Below are 18777 nucleotides of genomic sequence, written 5' to 3'. Positions count from 1 at the left end.
GCTGGAAGATGAGCCCCTCAGGTCGGAAGGTGTCCAATATGCTACTGGGGAAGAGCAGAGGGATAGTACTAGTAGCGCCAGAAAGAATGAAGCGACTGGGCCAAAGCTGAAAGGACACTCAGTTGCTGATGTATCTGGTGGTGAAAGGAAAGTCCAATGCTGCAAAGATCTATACTCCATAGGAACCTGGAATGTAAGATCCATGAATCAAGGCAAGCTGGACGTGGTCAAGCAAGAGATGACAAGACTGAACAGCAACATCTTAGGAATCAGTGAACTAAAATAGACAGGAATGGGTGAATTTAATTCAGATGACCATCAGGTATACTACTGTGGGCAAGAATCCCTCAGAAGAAATGGAGTAGCCTTCATAGTCAACAAAAGAGTAGGAAAAGCAGTACTGGGATACAATCTCCAAAATGACAGAATGATCTCCGTTCGGATCCAAGACAAAACCATTCAACATCACAGTAATCCAAGTCTATGCCCCAACCACTGGTGCTGAAGAGGCTGAAGTTGACTGGTTCTACAAAGGTCTACAACACCTAGAGTTAACACCAAAAAATGATGTCCTTATCATCATGGGGGATTGGAATGCTAAAGTAGGAAGCCAAAAGATAACTGGAACAACAGGCAAGTTTGGTCTTGGAGTACAAAATGAAGCAGGGCACAGGCTGGTAGAATTCTGTCAAGAGAATATGATGGTCATAGCAAACACTCTTTTCCAACAACCCAAGGGACGACTCTACACATGGCCATCACCAGATGGTCAACACAGAAATCAGATTGACTATGTGCTCTGCAGCCAAAGATGGAGAAGCTCTATACAGTCAGTAAAAACTAGACCAGGAGCTGACTGTGGCTCAGATCATGAGCTTCTTGTTGCAAAATTCAGCCTTAAAATGAAGAAAGTAGGGAAAAGCACTAGGCCACTCAGGTATGACCTAAATCATATCCCTGCTGAATATACAAGTAGAGGTGACAAGTAGATTTAAGGAATTAGATTTTTTAGACAGAGTGCCTGAAGAACTATGGACATAGGTTCGCAACACTGTACAAGAAGTAGCAACCAAAACCATCCCAAAGAAAAAGAAATGCAAGAAAGCAAAATGGCTGTCTGAGGAAGCTTTACAAATAGCTGAGGAAAGAAGGAAAGTGAAAGGCAAGGGAGAAAGAGAAAGATACACCCAATTGAATGCAGAATTCCAGAGAATAGCTAGAAGAGATAAGAATGCCTTCTTAAATGAAAAGTGCAAAGAAATAGAAGAAAACAGTAGAATAGGGAGGACCAGAGATCTCTTCAAGAAAATTGGAGCTATGACGGACCGTTTCATGCAAAGATTGGCATGATAAAGGACCAAAATGGCAGGGACCTAACAGAGGCAGAAGAGATTAAGAAGAGGTGGCAAGATTACACAGAAGAACTACACAAGAAAGAGCTTAACGTCCCTGATAAGCATGATGGCTGGTCACTGACCTCAAGCCAGACATCCTGGAATGTGAAGTCAAATGGGCCTTAGGAATTCTGAGCAACAACAAAGCTAGTGGAGGCGACAGTATTCCAGCTGAGCTGTTCAAAATCTTAAAAGACAATGCAGTAAAAGGGCTACACTCAATATGCCAGCAAATTTGGAAAACTCAACAGTGGCCACAAGTTTGGAAGAGGTCAGTTTACATTCCAATCCCAAAGAAGGGCAATGCCAAAGAATGTTCAAACTACCACACCATTGCACTCATTTCACATGCTAGCAAAGTTATGCTCAAAATCCTGCAAGCTAGGCTAGTATGTGGACCGAGAACTACCAGAAGTACAGGCAAGATTTCGAAGAGGCAGAGGAACTAGAGATCAAATTGCCAACATACGCTGGATCATGGAGAAAGCTAGAGAGTTCCAGAAAAACATCTGCTTCATTGACTATGCTAAAGCCTTTGATTGTGTTGATCACAACAAATTGTGGCAAGTTCTTAAAGAGATGGGAGTACCAGACCATCTTATTTGTCTCTTGAAAAATCTATATGTGTGTCAAGAAGCAACAGTGAGAACTGGACACGGAACCACTGATTGGTTCAAAATTGAGAAAGGAGTTTGTCAAGGCTATATACTGTCGCCCTGCCTATTTAACTTATATGCAGAGCACATCATGAGAAAGGTGGGCCTAGATGAATCACCAGTTGCAATTAAGATTGCTGGGAGAAATATCAACAACCTCAGATATGCAGATGATACCACTCTCATGGCAGAAAGTGAAGAGGAGCTAAAGAGTCTCTTGATGCAGGTGAAGGAGGAGAGCGCAAAAGTTGACTTGAAACTCAACATTAGGAAAACTAAGATCATGGCATTCGGTCCTCTCACTTCCTGGCAATAGATGGGGAAGAAATGGAGGTAGTGACAGATTTTATTTTCCTGGGCTCCAAGATCGCCGCAGACGGGGACTGCAGCCAAGAAATTAAAAGACGCTTGCTCCTGGGGAGGAAAGCTATGGCAAATCTAGACAGCATACTAAAAAGCAGAGACACCACCCTGCCAACAAAAGTGCGTATAGTCAAGGCTATGGTTTTCCCAGTTGCAATGTATGGCTGTGAAAGTTGGACCATAAGGAAGACCGAGCGCCAAAAAATTGAGGCCTTTGAATTGTGGTGCTGGAGGAGACTCCTGCGAGTCCCTTGGACCGCAAGGCGATCAAACTGGTCAGTCCTAGAGGAGATCAACCCTGACTGCTGTTTAGAAGGCCAGGTACTGAAGATGAAACTCATATACTTTGGCCACCTAATGAGAAGGAAGGACTTCCTGCAGAAGAGCCTAATGCTGGGAACAATAGATGGCAAAAGATGAAAGGGATGGCAGAGAATGAGGTGGCTGGATGGAGTCACTGAAGCAATTGATGTGAGCTTAAGTGGACTCCAGGGGATGGTGGAGGGCAGGAAAGCCTGGAAGAATGTTGTCCATGGGGTCGCAAAGGGTCGGACACGACTTCACTAACAACAACAACAACAACAACATTCCTGTTGTAACACAAAGTACAATGATGGGTTCAAGTCCTTTACTCCAAATTTCAAATCAAGTCTCAAGACTTTACTTTCAAGTTCAAGTCAAGTCTCAAGAGCCAACTTTAAGGGGGGGAAATGGAGGTGATGGTGGGCTGTGTGTGGGGAGGTGGGAGAGTTGTAAACCCACCCCAGTGTTCCCATTTGCACTTCTCTCGGTGATGCATCGAAGTCCTTTACATCAAGCACGATTTATTTACACAAATAAATGAAACTCCTGACCTGCCCCGCTCCCTTGAAACTCGCTCCCTCCCGCCACCTCTGCTGTGTGTGTGTGTGCCTTCCAGGATATTCTGCCCCACAGTAAGCCCTGAAGCAGCTTGGTCATAAAAAGTAGAAATCTCAAGTTGAATCACTCACTCGTTGCTCCCAAGTCGAGTCTGAGTTGCATCACTGGCATGACTTGAGTCAGACCTGAGAGTGAGTCGCTCAACTCAAGTCCATACACTGGTTTTGGGGGCTTGCTTTTTGTCTTAAGCAGACAATTAAAACCCACATTAAGACATGTTCCCAGTGACCTGCTAAAACTGATTTGTTGGTGTAGCTCCCCTCCACCTCCCAACACACACACACACACACACACACACACACACACACACACTTTTGGGCTCTCCCTGGAGCCGTGCTTATGGGGATGGGCATTTACCGATACACCACCAGGTACAATGACGGATAGCTACCCACTCTCTGTTTTGAATGCTCACTGAAGTTGGTTTGCCTCTTAGGTCCACAAGGGAGAACAGGAAATCCAGGAAAAGTGGGGCCCAAAGGAAAGGCTGGAGCCATTGGCAGAGCTGGCCCCCGTGGTTCAAAGGGCCTGAAGGGACACCCTGGAAAAAGTGGAGTGGCAGGCAAGAAAGGACCCAGAGGAGGACAGGGAGGCCTCGGGATGCCTGGTCCTTGCAGCTGTAGAGCTTCGAAAGCCAGATCAGCCTTTTCTGTTGCAGTGACCAAAAGCTACCCAAGAGAGAGGCTGCCCATTAAATTCGACCGGGTGCTCATGAATGAAGGTCGGAACTACAACACTTCAAGTGGGAAGTTTATATGCAGTATCCCTGGCATCTACTACTTCGCCTATGATATCACTTTGGCCAATAAACACTTGGCTATAGGGCTGGTGCACAATGGGCAATACAGGATAAAGACATTTGATGCCAACACTGGGAACCATGATGTTGCTTCTGGGTCCACGATCCTTTCCCTGAAGCAGGAGGACGAAGTCTGGCTGCAGATATTCTACTCGGAACAGAATGGACTCTTTTATGATCCCTTCTGGACAGACAGCCTTTTTACCGGCTTCCTGATATACCCTGACCAAGATTATCTGAGTGAGTTATAAGGGAGAATTGCCAACACCAAGACCCCCATCAGAAAACAGAGCATGACAAATTATAGCTAGAATATGCGTGCATCTTTGAAATAGTCCATTCTCTGCAGAAGCAGATCTAGCCTGGACTGTGGTCCAAAGCCACTGCTATAATATTTATAGATAGTCTAAGCCTCGGTGTTTTGTTTCAAGCCTCCTAAAGAACAGTTATCACTAATCAACTGAGTATGCAAATAGTTTATGGAAGGCAGAGGGAGGGAAAACGGAAGAGTTAACAAACCAACACTGGTGTCATCTTCTCTGGGGACAGAATGAGATGCCCCTGCAGGTCTGTGGTGGATCCAATCAACATAGGAGGCTGCCATACCCGAGGTGAGAACATAGTGTTGCCTGCTCTGACTGGCAGGGGCTTTCTGGACTCATAGGTAAATGAGCTCCACTTATAATTCTGCTACCTGTAAGTGGAAAAGATCAAACCTAGTACCTTCTGCATGCAAAAGATGAACTATAGTTCTTCTACAACCAGAGCTTCCAGTCCCTAAGGACCTCCTTGGACACTGTCCTCATTCTTTAATGGTGCTTGTGCCCTAATATTATGTAGAATTGCTATAAAAGACGATTAAGAATATCCACATGTGGCTGGTTTTCCCATTGTACGTTCCCATTTTTCCCACAGTATATTTCCCACTATTTGAATTCAGCAAAGTGGCAGAGAATAATATTGGTATTATGAGTGGGTGAGGGGAGGGAAGAAAGGGACAGCAGCTCCTGTTTGGTTTCCAAATCAAAACGGAGTTTTTATGCATTTTAAAGAACATGGACCTATCTTTGGAATATAGACCCTTTCATGAATGGGAGGATCATTTCTGTTCACAAGAATACTCTAGATCTTCTATTTCTGAGCCCAACATTTCTATTTTCAGACATGTGGGAACAGCTAATTTTGCTTATTTCAAATCTTATTTCTTTCTTATACTTATTTCAAATTTTGCTTATTTCAAATGTCTCAGGTGCTTGGCAACTAGTGTAGGGTACCCAATTAATTTTGCATTAGTGCTTCCTCCTGCACTCTATCTTATTCCTTATAAACTGTAAATTTTGAGTCAACTTACACCATGTCCAGTTTTTCCTAATCCCAAATGCCACACCTTTGGCTTTGCTTGGTATCCATTTGTGGAGAACTCACAAGTTTGCCTATGACTTTGTGACATTTCATTGCTCTCTAACACTAATTAATATTACTATCTAAAACATGATCTGAATCATGAATCGTGGCTAAAGAAAAACTAAGAATCTCCCAAAGGCAAAGAAAAAGGAACAACTGGCTTTTTTAAAAAAAGAGATGTTGACTATACTATTACTCTGTAGAGGGTGCGGAGGAGGGGGGAATAGTGTGATTCACAGCCTGGAGTGCTTCTAGATGAGCCATTTATCTAGCAATTGCCCTTTCTCATGGAATTGTTTTCTATTGGTAACGCTCCCAAGTTTTCCCACTGCCCTTTCCATCATTTGTTGGCTTCCCATTAAAAATTCTGTTAAAACAGGAAAAGTGAAATATGCCATTTGATTGGTAGTGCTAGCTGAGCAAGCAAAAAACCACTGACACAGTTTACACCATCAAATTAAGGTTTGTTTTAATCAGCAAATAATAGGCTATTCTCTTCATTACTGTGGGCTCTGTCACTTTCACGGTCCTTCAAGCTTCTTGGGCAACCTTTATATTGCAGAAGTGAGCTGGACAATAATAGAACTTGGAGCTAAAGCCCTTACCCCACACAAGCTGTTGAAGGCACACCATGGAACAGTGCGGAAAAAATCTATGGGTCTTCCCAGATTCTGTGGTTTTGATAGCTGGGCAGTGATTGGGAGTCCTCAGAGATCAACTGAGGAGTTTGCTTTTTATTTTTTTTATTTTTTTGCAAGTGTCATTTATTTGGTAACTATTTAAATCATCATCTTTTTTTCCCTTTCAAAAAAAAGTTGTGTGAGATGGCTTCTAAAAATTTATTTAAAAGTTGTAACATCAATGAGTCAACAAAAAAAGACCACCTTTGGAAACATGTTGTTGTTAAAGCCTATAGTTTAGGCTGTCATGAAATAACCTTGCTACATACCATCCACTGGAGGAATATCAACACTGAAGAAAAGAGGTGGAGAAATTATGAGTCAAGATCAGCCTGTAGATCTTGGAATACTGGTCCCTCTCCACTTTTAGTGTCCCAACCTTTCCATATGGTAAGGTACAAGAATAGTTGTACAGCATAAATATTAGAGGAAATCTTGAAATAGGCACACTCCATTTCACCATTTCAGGTATAGTTTTAGAAAATCTCAGAATCACAGAACCAGGAGAATGCACTCTTGGATCCACACGCAAGACATGCACCCAGTCTTCAGCGATGTTTGAGGACTGCCACTGCTCTTTGTGTGGGTGCCTTCATGAGGGCAGAGGTCATAGGATCCCCCCACCCACCAGAACTTCTGTGGTACTATTATATCAGGACTCTAAACTCAGGCATCAATGTGAATAAATATTTTTACTGTTACTCTGTTCCTGTTTGTTCCTGCACAACAGGTGAAACAGATGCTAAACTCTGCAGGTTACGTGCTCTGGTAATATTCTAGAGGTACAGATAGAGTGATTTCTCTCTCATACTATCAGAAATGGAAACTATTTGAGAGATGCACCGGCCACCAGAAGCTTGATGTCCATATCTTGATGTGATAATGGACCAAGAATGAGTGGCCCTGAAGGTACATCATGACTGCGTTTGTGATTATATCACAAGGATATCACATTTTGTGTGTGTGAGAGTGCTTCCCTCTTAATCCACTCCCAGTCTTTGGTTTTATATCACTAGTTAAATATGTGCCTAAAATGTGAAAGAATGGCAAAATATTAATAAATTCTGTAACAGAGATAAAAAGCAAGGATTAATAAAAAAGAGGGTATATGCCCCAGAGAACAGCTTGATTAGCTAAATAGTAAAATTTCCCAATGTGAAATTTTATTATATAGCTAATCAACTGGGGCATATACCAGATATTATATTGCAACAGGATACAATAATATGGGGTAAATTAGAATATCAAGATGTAGAGGGATTCTTATTAAATATTTTTCTTCAACAAGATAATAATGTTATTAAAAAGATAGGAAACACTTTTTTTGTTAAAATAGGACTAAATATAGGGATATGTTTATTCCATCAATCTCGCCATTATACCCAATTACAGAATTAGAAAGATTCCCAGTAAATCTGAGGAGTAACTTGAAGGAAGTTTTGAAGAGTAAATATGTCATTAGGTTGAAAGATTGGTTCGAGAAAATGAAAAGAAATAATACAAGCAACACTGGAACAAGGTAAAATAAATTGGTATATTTCAGTTAGATTATTGGGCTAAGAGTTGAAGAAAAATGGTAAATGCAGAGAATATACTAAATTTGAAGATATAATTTTACAGAAAGAAAAACAAGACAATATGTGGATGAGAGGAATGACAAATAGAATAATAGCAAGGAATTGGAAAACAAAAGGTGAAAATCATAGTTGACTGGTATAAAGAAGTCTGGAATATAGCTATTAATGTTAAGTTGTGATATTAAATGGAAAAAAGGGTTTGACAAGTGAAAATAAATTTGAAAATATTTGAAACCTTTTATTGAACACGTTTTAATGAAAGGAAAGGGATGTGAACCAACACAAGAGTCAATGCAGTTCTGGAAGGAAGTGGGGCAACCTGAATGAATAAATGATCTTACGTTAAGTAATTAAGAGTTGTTGGTCCCAGTGGAGGTAGTACGACGTTGATGTGTTGTTTGATCAGTGATGTTTAGTTGTAGTTGTGTTAATTGTATTGTTTTTTCTTAGTTGTAAAATAAATAAAGGCTGCATTAATAGAAGGCTTACTTCCAAATCACATGAAGCACTAGTTCCCCTTGACTCAGCACTGGTTAGGCCGCATCTGGAGCACTGACCAGTTCTGGGCACCACAGTTTAAGAAAGATGCAGACAAGCTGGAAAGGTCCAGAGGAGGGCAGCAAGGATGATCCAGGGACTGGAAAGAAAGCCCCATGAAGAGAGATGGAAAGAACTGGGCATGTTTAGCCTCGAGAAGAGAAGCCGTGTGTGTGTGGGGGGGGGGGGGGTGTTAGAATTCAAGTACTGCGGAAAGGCTGTCACTAAGGGAAGGAGGTGAACTCTTCCAGAGAGTCCGGATCTTAATCAACTGATCATTCCATGCCAAGATGTAACGATAAGCCTTTGGCTGCATTAATTAACACCTGTAGAGATAACGAGAATCCATTTGCATTCACGCCCAATGCATAAAATTAAACCCCTTGATAAGGCCTAGAATTCTTCAACCGTTTCATACGGGTGGCAGTCTCTCTCGGAAAACAGGCGAGCATCAAGACTGGATTGCGTGCCGGCTGGCCCACTCCCAAGCCCGGCAGCCGCGGCGAGCGCCCAGGATCTCGCGCGCGCACCGTGGGAGCCGGGACATCACTAGCAGAGCCGCGGACCGGGGCGGCGGCAAAAGCGGAAGGGCAGCGGTAAGGAAAGCCAGAACTACGACACCCAGAGGGTACCGACGGCTGGGCGCATGCGCAGTGTAAAGCCGGTATTGCGCTCGCTCGTCCTTTCCCCTGCATACGGAGAGAGCAGGGACTTGGGGGACAAGGGGCGGGGCGGGCTATTTTCGCCCTCCACTGGGGGTATGCCTCTGACCTCCGCCCTTCCCCGCAGTCTCCCACTAGAGGCGGGGGGGTCCCCTTAATTCTCGCCCACCCCCACGTTCCTTGGGGTTGTGGTCTCTTTCCAGCAGAAATAGCCGCCTTCCGCATGGGACAAAGGCTGGCGGTCCCACTTTGCAGTCGCAGAAGGTAAGCACTGCAGCGCGGATCGGGTCCGGCGCGCAGCAAAAGTTGCCAAGCGCCGAGTGTGAGACGTTCCACCCTACTTGTAAGCTCTGTTTCTCCTTTTACGCTCCCAAGTGTTAAATGGGCGGTGGCGGGAGGCGATCTAGTCTTAAGTTCCCGGTAGACCGATAGGAAGAGGGAAAGCAGCGAGGGCGGCTTGGGTCCTAATGCCCCAGAGGAAGCCCGGGGACGGCTGTGTTGTGCCCCGCTGAAATCTGTTAGAAAGTAAAGCCAAGCTGCTCCTGTGACATGCTGATTCATAAAATGCTTCCGAAAAGCACAGAGGGAAAGGGAGAATCTTTTTGGTGTCTTGCATTTATATGGAAGCCTTCCTGTTCTCCACCAAACAAGCAGAGTGGGTTACAGGTAAACGTGCTGATAAAGACAGGCTGATCGAAGTAAGATGCACTGAGCAAGATTCCTTGGGCGGCGTGTTTGGCTGTATAAAAATGTGCACTCGTGCCTTATACAACGGGGGAGAGATTCTAGTGTTATGGAGAAGTTTGGCAATTTCAGTGATTTTTTTTACCCATTTGGGGGTGGAAATTGAATGGTTGGTTTATCCTGGCCGCAGGATCTGCCTGGGTGCACGCGTGCGCGCGCGTGCTCTCTCTCTCTCTCTCTGGTTAAAATGCACCTGAGTGTGTGTGTGTGTGTGGGGGGGGGGGGGGGTTTTGGGGGTTGCTGGGAATCTTGTAATATAGTGTCTTAACCAAAAGAGCTCAACACCTGGGTCCCGTGCAAGGTGAAGCACACCTGAGCCCGTTGGTTTTAATGGGGCTGAGACAGGGGAAGAGAACAGCTTGTATCTGGACCACAATTCCCATCACTCCTAGCCAGTAGAGCTGATAGTAAAGGATGATGGAAGTTGCATCCCAGTATCATTCAGAGAGCCACACCTTCTGCATCCCTGCCTTAAGGCATGCCAGTCTCTACCTTGGATGAGGTTGTTGGGTATTGCTGGGGATAAGAGGGAGTTTGTGAGAACTGTAGACACGTCTTTAAAATCACACCCATTATTTCCCTTTCTCTTGCCCCCTTCCCAGGTGCTGTCTGTTTCACCAGGCTGAACTTTGTTCGGCTGGGAATGCAAAGGATGGAAGAGCCATGGTGGAAAGGGGAGCTTGTAGCAGAGATTCATCAGACTCTGAGGCTAAAGGTGAGATTCAGCCAAGCTCTTTGCCTGTGTCTTTGCTTGTATACTGTTGTGCCTCTCTTTGATCTCATCACTTTGGTTGTATTTAGTTCTCTTTGCCAAAGTGCTTAAGGACACAGACTAGTCGGAGATGGGGATGAGAGCGGAGTTCATTTATCTCCTATGTTTCAGAGAGTACCTACACAAAGCAGCTTAGGGCACAGCAAAGAGGTAGGATACAATCTATACACAAAATCTATACTTTCTGAACAAAAATCGAGGAAATCAAAGCAGGTTTCGGGTTGATGAGAGCAGAATGTGCAGATCAGCTACCAGCTTGCAAAAGTCCACTTGGAACAAAATAAGTTTTCAAAAGCTTTCCTCAAGGACTGTACCAAAGGTGTGAGGTATAACAAAGCTGTGATAGCATTCCTTAATTGAGGGACCACTGACAAGAATCCCGAGCCCTTCATAATTGCCCATCCAGCTTTTGTAATGGATAGCTGTGCAGAAACCCTGTTGATGACCTAAGCATATGCACAGGATTGTATGAAATAATTTTATTTATTAGATTTCTATCCCACCCATTAGCCAAAATGGTGCTCTGGGTGGATTACAGAATTATATGCACTCTACAGAAAGTGTGTAAAGTCCCAAAGGTAAGCCCATGAAAGAAAATGCATGCAAAACCAACATTATGGTGCATGCTAGATGAGCAATATTTATGTATTTATTCCATTCTTCTTCCCCATAATTTTTCCTGCAAGCAACCCAAGGCTCACACTCCCTTCTCTCTTTTTTATCCTCACAACCACCCTGTGAGAGAGGCTAGGCTGGGAATCAATGACTGGTGCAAAGTTACCCAGTGAGATTCATAGCTGAATGGAGATTTCTGAGTCCCAGTCCAACACCACACGGTACTAATTTGTCATGTTGCATTGTCATGCTTTAAAGAAAAGAACAGCTTCCTATGTTTTTAACATAGCTTATGAAATCTTTATGTTATGGTAGTTATTCTGACTGCCTGTACTGCCTTCCTTGGTGGCCCACACACCATTATTTCTAGCTCGAAAGAGTTCTGCAGTGCTCATTTTACAACCAGGTGTTGCCTTTACATACCATATGCAATGCACAGATCTGTTCCTGGACAACCAAATTCATCTAGCAGCCTTCCCCAGCCTGTTGAATTGCAGATGTTTTGCACTGCAGTTCCTGTCATGCTTGCCCATTGGGTGGCGTGCCTGGGGGTAATGGAATTGTGACCTAGCATATCTTCAAGGCTGATGAAGGAATTTGGGTCTGTAATTAAAAAGAGTTCCAGTCATTTGGAAGGGCATGTACAGATTGCTTTTGAGTTGTAAAGTGAGCTGTTTCTTAGCTGGAAAGTAATGACAGGTTTAAGCAACTTTTCCATAAAACTGGATACTTAAAATCCAGTTATTTTTTTTCTTTTATATGCAAATCAAAAGTGATAGATCCTTCAGGACTGTTCTGAGTTTAAAAACCTCCATGAGGAGTCTGCTGAGGTCAAATGAAATGCATTTCCCTCTTGAAACAAGACTTGATGGTGCCGTCTAATTGTGATGTTAGTTTGTGAATGGGTCTGGTGCCCAAAGAGATAGTTAAGTGTGTTTGTTTGAGGAAATTGGTCCTCTTCACCATTGCATAAATATTTACATTGCCGGTCTTTAATAAAGAGGCTTTGGCTTGCTGTTGTTGAGAGGTCCTTTATGACCTAACTGGTTTCTCCCTGATTCACAAACTATCCTAACCTTTTTAATATAGCAGATCTGTAGGTGAGCTTCAGTTTTAGATTCTGAGACAGGGTCATACGCTCATGTATGCATTTTATTTTTTAAAAAACAGCAAACTTCCACAAAGTTCATCAAAAAAGAATTGTTGCCGGTTCTTTGAGCCAGCAATGTCTCATTCAGACAAGTGTCCCTAAGCTGTAAGCCCCAGAAGGGGCTACTCAAGTGAGTGGAAAGTCCCTCGCAGGCTAACAGCAGCTTTGGGAGCACACTTTTCCTCAGGATCCCAGTGCAGAGGAAGCTAAAACCCCCTCCCTCTCTCTGCACCTTGGCCCCACTGTTGCTTGAGGAATGACCACAACTGCTCTGCACTGGAGCATCTAGGCACGCTAGGTTGTATTCTCTCCCTTAGTATCTAATTTGGCCCTTGAGCATCCAGCACTGAATCTAAATCAGCTGGAGAGGTCTTCCCCGCACCAGGGTCCCTTTTATCTCAATGGCTTGCGGCCAAGGTGGGCTTTACCCTTTTTTGGCAGAGGAATCTGGTTGTCTGCAAAAGCCTGGGGGTCACCAGGCTAAGCAATCACGTTGGAGTAAACTTCTGTTATTAATGCTTGGATAAAGTATTCTCACATGAACTTGAAAATGGATGTGTGTGATGCTGATGGTAAAATGTCTATGTACAAAGTATTTTAAAATGGACTGCTTTCAACTCTTAATTTTGCCATGGTCATCAGCTATCACAAAGCCCAGGTGTAACTTGAAAAATAAAACCAAAGCCCCGCAGGTCACAGAGTAAGTGATACATGGGAGCCTGGCCTCCTCCTCCTCCCTATCCATCCCAAAATAATCCGTGTGTTCTGACAACCACACATGAATCGTAGGTGATGCAAGGGTTGTAGATAATGAGGTTGCTAGACTATCCAGTTCCTTTTTTTAAAAAAAATACTGATTCCATTAATGACGTTTGTTCTTAATCTGAGTAAAGAGTGCCAGCATTGATATGGAACACAACAGCATATAACTTTTCTTTTTCTTATGTTGCACTTTTGCAAATGCACACACACATGCATACGCACAAAACCACTTGATCTGCAGAACATGAATGCCGGGAGCCTATTTAGTCATCTCTCCACCCATGCTGGATTGTCCATAAGAGCCAAGTCCCTTGCTATTGCCAGAAGAGATGGTCTTCTGGCTATTGAATTGGATAGTTGTTTTAGTAACCCTTTCTTTCCCTGTCCGTGTCTCTTGCCACAGGAGCTGAAACTGCCCCTATACAAGGCCCATTCACCTCAGATCGGGATGCGGCACTATTTCGCTGACCTCTTGGCAGTGCTGAGCAACCGCTGTCGACTCTGCCCCACAGCCCGGCATCTGGCTGTCTACCTGCTGGACCTCTTCATGGACAGCTACGACGTGGCTCTCAGGCAGCTCTATGTCATCTCAGTTGCTTGCCTTCTCCTTGCGAGTATGTAAACTTGCCTCTTAATGTATCAGAAGTGCAACTGTGGGTGTTTAAATTGCATATTCACGATGTTACCACTTCCCAAATTTCCAAAATGCAAGCACCAACTGGGTTCACACATCAGAACAAATAACCCTCTGTGGTTTCTGTGGCACATGGATTTTTTGCCTGAACTTGCTGACGATGATCATGTGGTTTCCTGGGCAATGTGGTTGCTGCACTCCCAGCTCCATCCTCCGCTCTCACCATCCGGCCCGGCAGCCCCCACAAGCAAATTTTCCTTCCTTACTCTGTTGCTGCTCTGTCCTGATTAGCCCACTGAGGTTTTGAGGCGGGTTCTCCCTCCTCCCGTTCCCAAGACTGTTCGTTGAGGGCACAGCTTACCTACCGCAGCCTACTCCCAACTTGGTAAGGAGGATCATTTGGGATAATTTCCAGGATTCCAGTCCATTGGCTATGCTAGCTGGGGATGATGGAAGTTATAGGCCAAAAATCAAGAGGGTGCTAAGTTGGCCTATTGAACGCACTGAGGAAGCCAGTGGAAACTGCACATTGTGCACATTGAGTCAAATGTTGCTTTTGATGCAGAGTACCCAATGCTGGGATTTCCTAGGCTGTTGTGCTCAGCTTTAGCTTGTACAGAGAAGATTCTTAAAGTACAACCTGATTATGGTAAAATCAGAATATTTGCTACTGAGTGTGTAGGTTTGATGTGGCACCTTTAAATATTACTCTAGTGCCATGGAAGTAGTTTTCTGTTGAGTCATCTTATACCCTGCTGTGACATTTTAAAGGTCTGTAATCTGAGAGTTTTGGCTATTGGGCAGTATAGAAATTAATTGTGCAGGTAATTGAATGCTGCACTACACATAGTGGATGCACTTACGAAAAAAATGGCTCCTGTAATATTTTGAAACCTAGGTTCCTTGTCATGCAAATATTTTGGCTCCGAGCAGAAGTTAATGATAGCTAGTTCTTGAAATGGCTTTTCCATATACTTGCCTGATCATCTACATCCTTGGCTCTAGGATGCTTTTAGCAGTGGAGTTTTATGTCAGTTTGGGAAAGCACAGGTGTGTCTCTCTATCAGGCTGATGATGGCCTAATAAATATAGTTTCATGTGAGGGAGAAAATCCTAATGGATAATATTGGGTCCAACCCTTCCGAGCCTTTAAAGGCAATGTTATGATTGTAATAGTAATTTGTAAAAATCACAGAGAAATTAACCTGGCAAAGTTAATTCTTGGGCAGGATCCACTCTTAGCTATTTCATGTACGTAGTATTCATTCTATCTGCATGTGCTGTCCAAACCTGCTACAAGGACAGGTCTTTTACCATGGTACAAAAACCCAGCAGAAACCATCTCTTACTGTTAAACCTTTGAATTCTATTTCAGCACCAGTTTCTAGCTGATTCCAGAACAGCAGAGTAAACCTGGGTGGAAATAATGGTTTGTTCTCTCTTGATAGGCAAATTTGAAGAGAAGGAAGACAGAGTGCCAAAACTCGAACAGCTGAACAGCTTTGCTTGCATGTGCAACCTTAACTTGGTGATAACAAAGAAAGACCTGCTGAAGATGGAACTGTTGCTCCTGGAATGTTTCAACTGGAATCTGTGCCTGCCAACCCCAGCACACTACATTGATTACTACCTCTTTGCCTCTGTTAGTGAGAGCGACCTACACAATGGCTGGCCCATCATATCCTTGGCCAAAGTCAGAGCTTTCGTGGAGAAATACACTCACTATTTCCTAGAAGTCTCACTGCAAGGTGATGTCTTGATCCAGATGTCAGGGGAAGGCAAGAGTTGTTTCACTCCAAGGCAGCTCAGCTTTGCGGTAGTCTCAGAGTCTGAGAGCAGGCTGTGGGAACAGGGTGGTGGTAGAGGAATGTGTCTTGTGAAAATGCGGCTAGAGCAAGGGTGCAGAACTCCTTGCAGCCAGAGAACTGGATTCTTTTTCACGGGCCAAACTGCTGCTGTGGACAGATCCAAAGGCAAAAGGGATGGGGCCAAACAGGACCAGCATATTTGTGCTTAAAGCTCTGACTGCCAGTAACTCAGTCTTAGGAGAGCCATTTCAACCTTTTAGAATGGGAGAGGAACTGGCACAAAACTCAGAGAACCACCACACATTCAGTGGTTGGGGAAAAGCAGGGAGCCATCTGGGAAGAGCCCAGTAGGGCCTGCTTCCACCCCAGTCCTGAGGGTTTTATATTTTTGCCCTAGAAAGTTTGCCCCCCTGTAGAAATGGCACATCAATCAAATCTGCAGGCTGATCTATGCTGCCACTTGATTCTGTTTTTTTTTTTTTTTTTTTTTTAATCCAACCTGAGTTAACAGTCATTGGTCTGATAAGCCATTGCTGAGGATGGTGAGAAACACAAACAACAGATTCTGACTAGCCATTATGAAAAACTTTCTGACTGTTAATGCAGTATGGCAAAAGAGCTAGAGAGGTCGTGGGCTCTCCCACACTGGAGGCTTCCCAGAGGCAGTTGAACAGTCATCTGTAAGGGATGCCTTAACTTGGAGTCCTGCATTAACAGGGGGTTGGACTCAGTGATCCTTTCAGCTCAACACTTCAGTGATTCTAAGAAAAAGGCAAATCCTCAGTTCAACCTCGAACTGTTACAGGATGTAAAAACCAATGCATGTGAAGTTTTGCTCCTAAAGTATGTTCGTTTGAAGGCAAATCCCCTTAAGGCTAATGGGATTTACTTTTCTTGTAAGCATGCTTATGCCTGTAGCCTTAAACAGTCCCAAGTCTGGGATCTGAAGGCAATAGCGCATTAAATGTCTGTTTAAGAGCAGCCTTCCAAGCCAACATTATTGCTTATAAAGCTGACATCTCAGCAAGAGACTACAATAAATCTACTGTTGTTGCTTGCATGAAATACTGTCCAGTGTTCATTTGCACTCTGATAGAACATCAGATAAACAGATAAAAAGTTGGTGTCCAACCACATCTATGGGATGCTAGCCAAGAATTGTGGCTTCTGGATTGGAAGTCCTTGGATCCTAACTTGTGTTTTGTTTCTTTCAGATCATGTGTTTCGCTCCTTCCGGCCTTCTCTTGTTGCTGCTGCTTGTGTGGGCGCCTCTCGCATCTGTCTTGAAATCTCTCCTCCTTGGACCACACAGCTCCAGCTGCTGACACGTTATTCCTGGGAGCAGCTCGCTCCATGCATTGATCTCATGCTTATGTAAGTTTTGAAGCAAATCAAGCCACCTGATCATATTCTGTATAATGCAAAGTATCATCCTTGAAATGTTCCAATCTGTCAACCCAGCACTAAGGCCTGCTTCTTTGACACAGCATCTGGAAATTCCCCATCTCTGTAAAAATAAATGTAGCCTAAACCAGTCTATAGAAGCTACTCCCATCTTGTGAATAGGAGTCAGGGCTGAGTTAAATGATTCTGTGAATGCTACATCACAGAATTCTGTGGTGTTAGGTTACAAGACCTCTTACTGTTGATTTTTTTCAACGTATTTTCTCCAATAGAGTTCATGATAAGAATGTCAAAGACGCTGAAAAGGACAAAAGTCATGCAGCACGGCTGCGGCGGGAGCAACAACTCGTGGAAAGGCTGTCCTTCCAGACCCCGACTCAAGTTCTCTTTCAGCAGTCGCAGTATCATCCCCTGGCCCAGCACTCCGTTCTTTCACAGTTCTACTCTCCAATACAGGATCTGTGCTCAGCTTACCGGGACTCTTTACAAGCTCCTCAATCGAGCAGCCTTGTCTCTGGGAGTAGCAGTTCGTTGCATTCATATTCCACCTTGCAAGCCAGCTTTCAGCCTGTTCTGCAAACCCTTCAAGGGCCTATCACTATGCAGGTAGCCTTCTCAACAGAGCCAAGGCACTGCCTCTCCCTGACCTATGGCAGTAGCTATTTCAGCGAGCATCATTCATACACTACAGGATGCTTCAAAGGATGAGTCTCGGAGAAGAGAGGGCAGTACATAATTGACAGCAAAGTCTTGGTGATAACTAAACTGAGTTGTCCTTGCCTTGGTAACAAGGGACTCTGAAGGGGTGTTTGGAACTAGCTTAGGCAGAACCTGTCCATCTGGGAATCTTGCTTTACAGTGTCAGGACATGGAAAAGAAAAAGGCATAAAATGTATTTCAAATTGAAGATGCTACTTTTGCAGACCTAATGAAATGATGTGGGTATGCTTCCTTCATCAGATTCCTCCATAAAATGCTATTGAAAGACAAATCTGCAGAAACATCTGCCATTAGATATTCTTGTTATAAGATGCCTCCCCTGTGAGTTTATAATTGAGTTCTCAACACTGGAAACTTTTGCTGACATTAGCAATTCTTGCTTTCTCCTGATACCACTCAAACTATCTCTGGAATATTTTATGAAGAATGTTCTTTGCCTTGCTTTCACCAAGATATTAACAGAATAAGACATTGAACTGGGAAGATATGTACAGAGTTATCAACCACTTTTGCCTTAAAATCTCTTGATATTTGATGAAGTATTGGTAGACAAAACCCCATTGGGCCTCATGTTTGTAGTATGTTTCTCAAAATGCAATCTTAAATTACCTCTAAATATTTAAGATGCTGCTGCCTTAAACAACTAATTATTGTTTGTTGGGAAAACATAGTTTACAAGTTATATCAGGGATTAATGTTTACTTGAAAATACCCTTAATATTTGAGAATTGCTGCGTTTTAATGTAGTATGATAGGTCTTGCTTGAGTTAGTAACACTAAAGATGGATTAAAATGTACCTGGAAGGGATAGTTTTAAAAGAAAAGGAACTTTTTAAAGATCATGGGTAAGGAAGACTAAAGTGATACCAGAACCAATCATACTTTAAGTCTTTGAACCATCAACTCTGAAGTGATCTTGCAGATCGCTATGCATTACAGTCCATGATGGGGTGAACAACCTGTGGCCCTCCAGATATTTTGGCCCATAGCTCCCATCAGCCCTAGACAACATCTGCAATGGTGAAGGATCATGGAATTTGTAGGCCAAAATATCTGGAGGGCCAAAATTTAGTTACTCCTGGTCTATGAAGTTAAAGTAACTTGAAGCTGTAGGTTAAGAATCATCATACAAAGAGATGGATTGACATGTTTTTAAATGTCCTTGTCACTTAAGA

At 43.5% G+C, this 18777-nt stretch overlaps 2 protein-coding genes across 2 annotated transcripts in view; both read left to right on the top strand.

The window, feature by feature from the left end:
* C1QTNF2 (C1q and TNF related 2) overlaps nucleotides 1-4655 on the top strand; it is a 20987-nt gene extending 16332 nt beyond the window's left edge. The window contains exon 3 of the mRNA XM_044453888.1: nucleotides 3771-4655. Coding sequence (XP_044309823.1) covers nucleotides 3771-4384 — 614 coding nt within the window. The 3' untranslated portion in view covers nucleotides 4385-4655. The remainder of the gene's footprint in view (nucleotides 1-3770) is intronic.
* A 5721-nt stretch (nucleotides 4656-10376) lies between these two features.
* Nucleotides 10377-18306, top strand: CCNJL (cyclin J like). The gene is made up of 5 exons (XM_044453840.1): nucleotides 10377-10452; nucleotides 13440-13650; nucleotides 15119-15418; nucleotides 16693-16852; nucleotides 17155-18306. The coding sequence occupies exons 1-5, from the start codon at nucleotides 10381-10383 to the stop codon at nucleotides 17588-17590; spliced, it is 1179 nt and encodes a 392-aa protein (XP_044309775.1). The 5' UTR covers nucleotides 10377-10380; the 3' UTR covers nucleotides 17591-18306.
* The last annotated feature ends 471 nt before the right edge of the window (nucleotides 18307-18777 follow it).

Source organism: Varanus komodoensis, unplaced genomic scaffold (genome assembly GCF_004798865.1).
Source record: "Varanus komodoensis strain SLA01 unplaced genomic scaffold, ASM479886v1 scaffold7_1, whole genome shotgun sequence".
Classification (NCBI taxonomy): domain Eukaryota; kingdom Metazoa; phylum Chordata; class Lepidosauria; order Squamata; family Varanidae; genus Varanus; species Varanus komodoensis.
The sequence above is the reverse complement of the archived record's forward strand: the minus strand, read 5'-3'. Positions and strand labels throughout refer to the sequence as shown.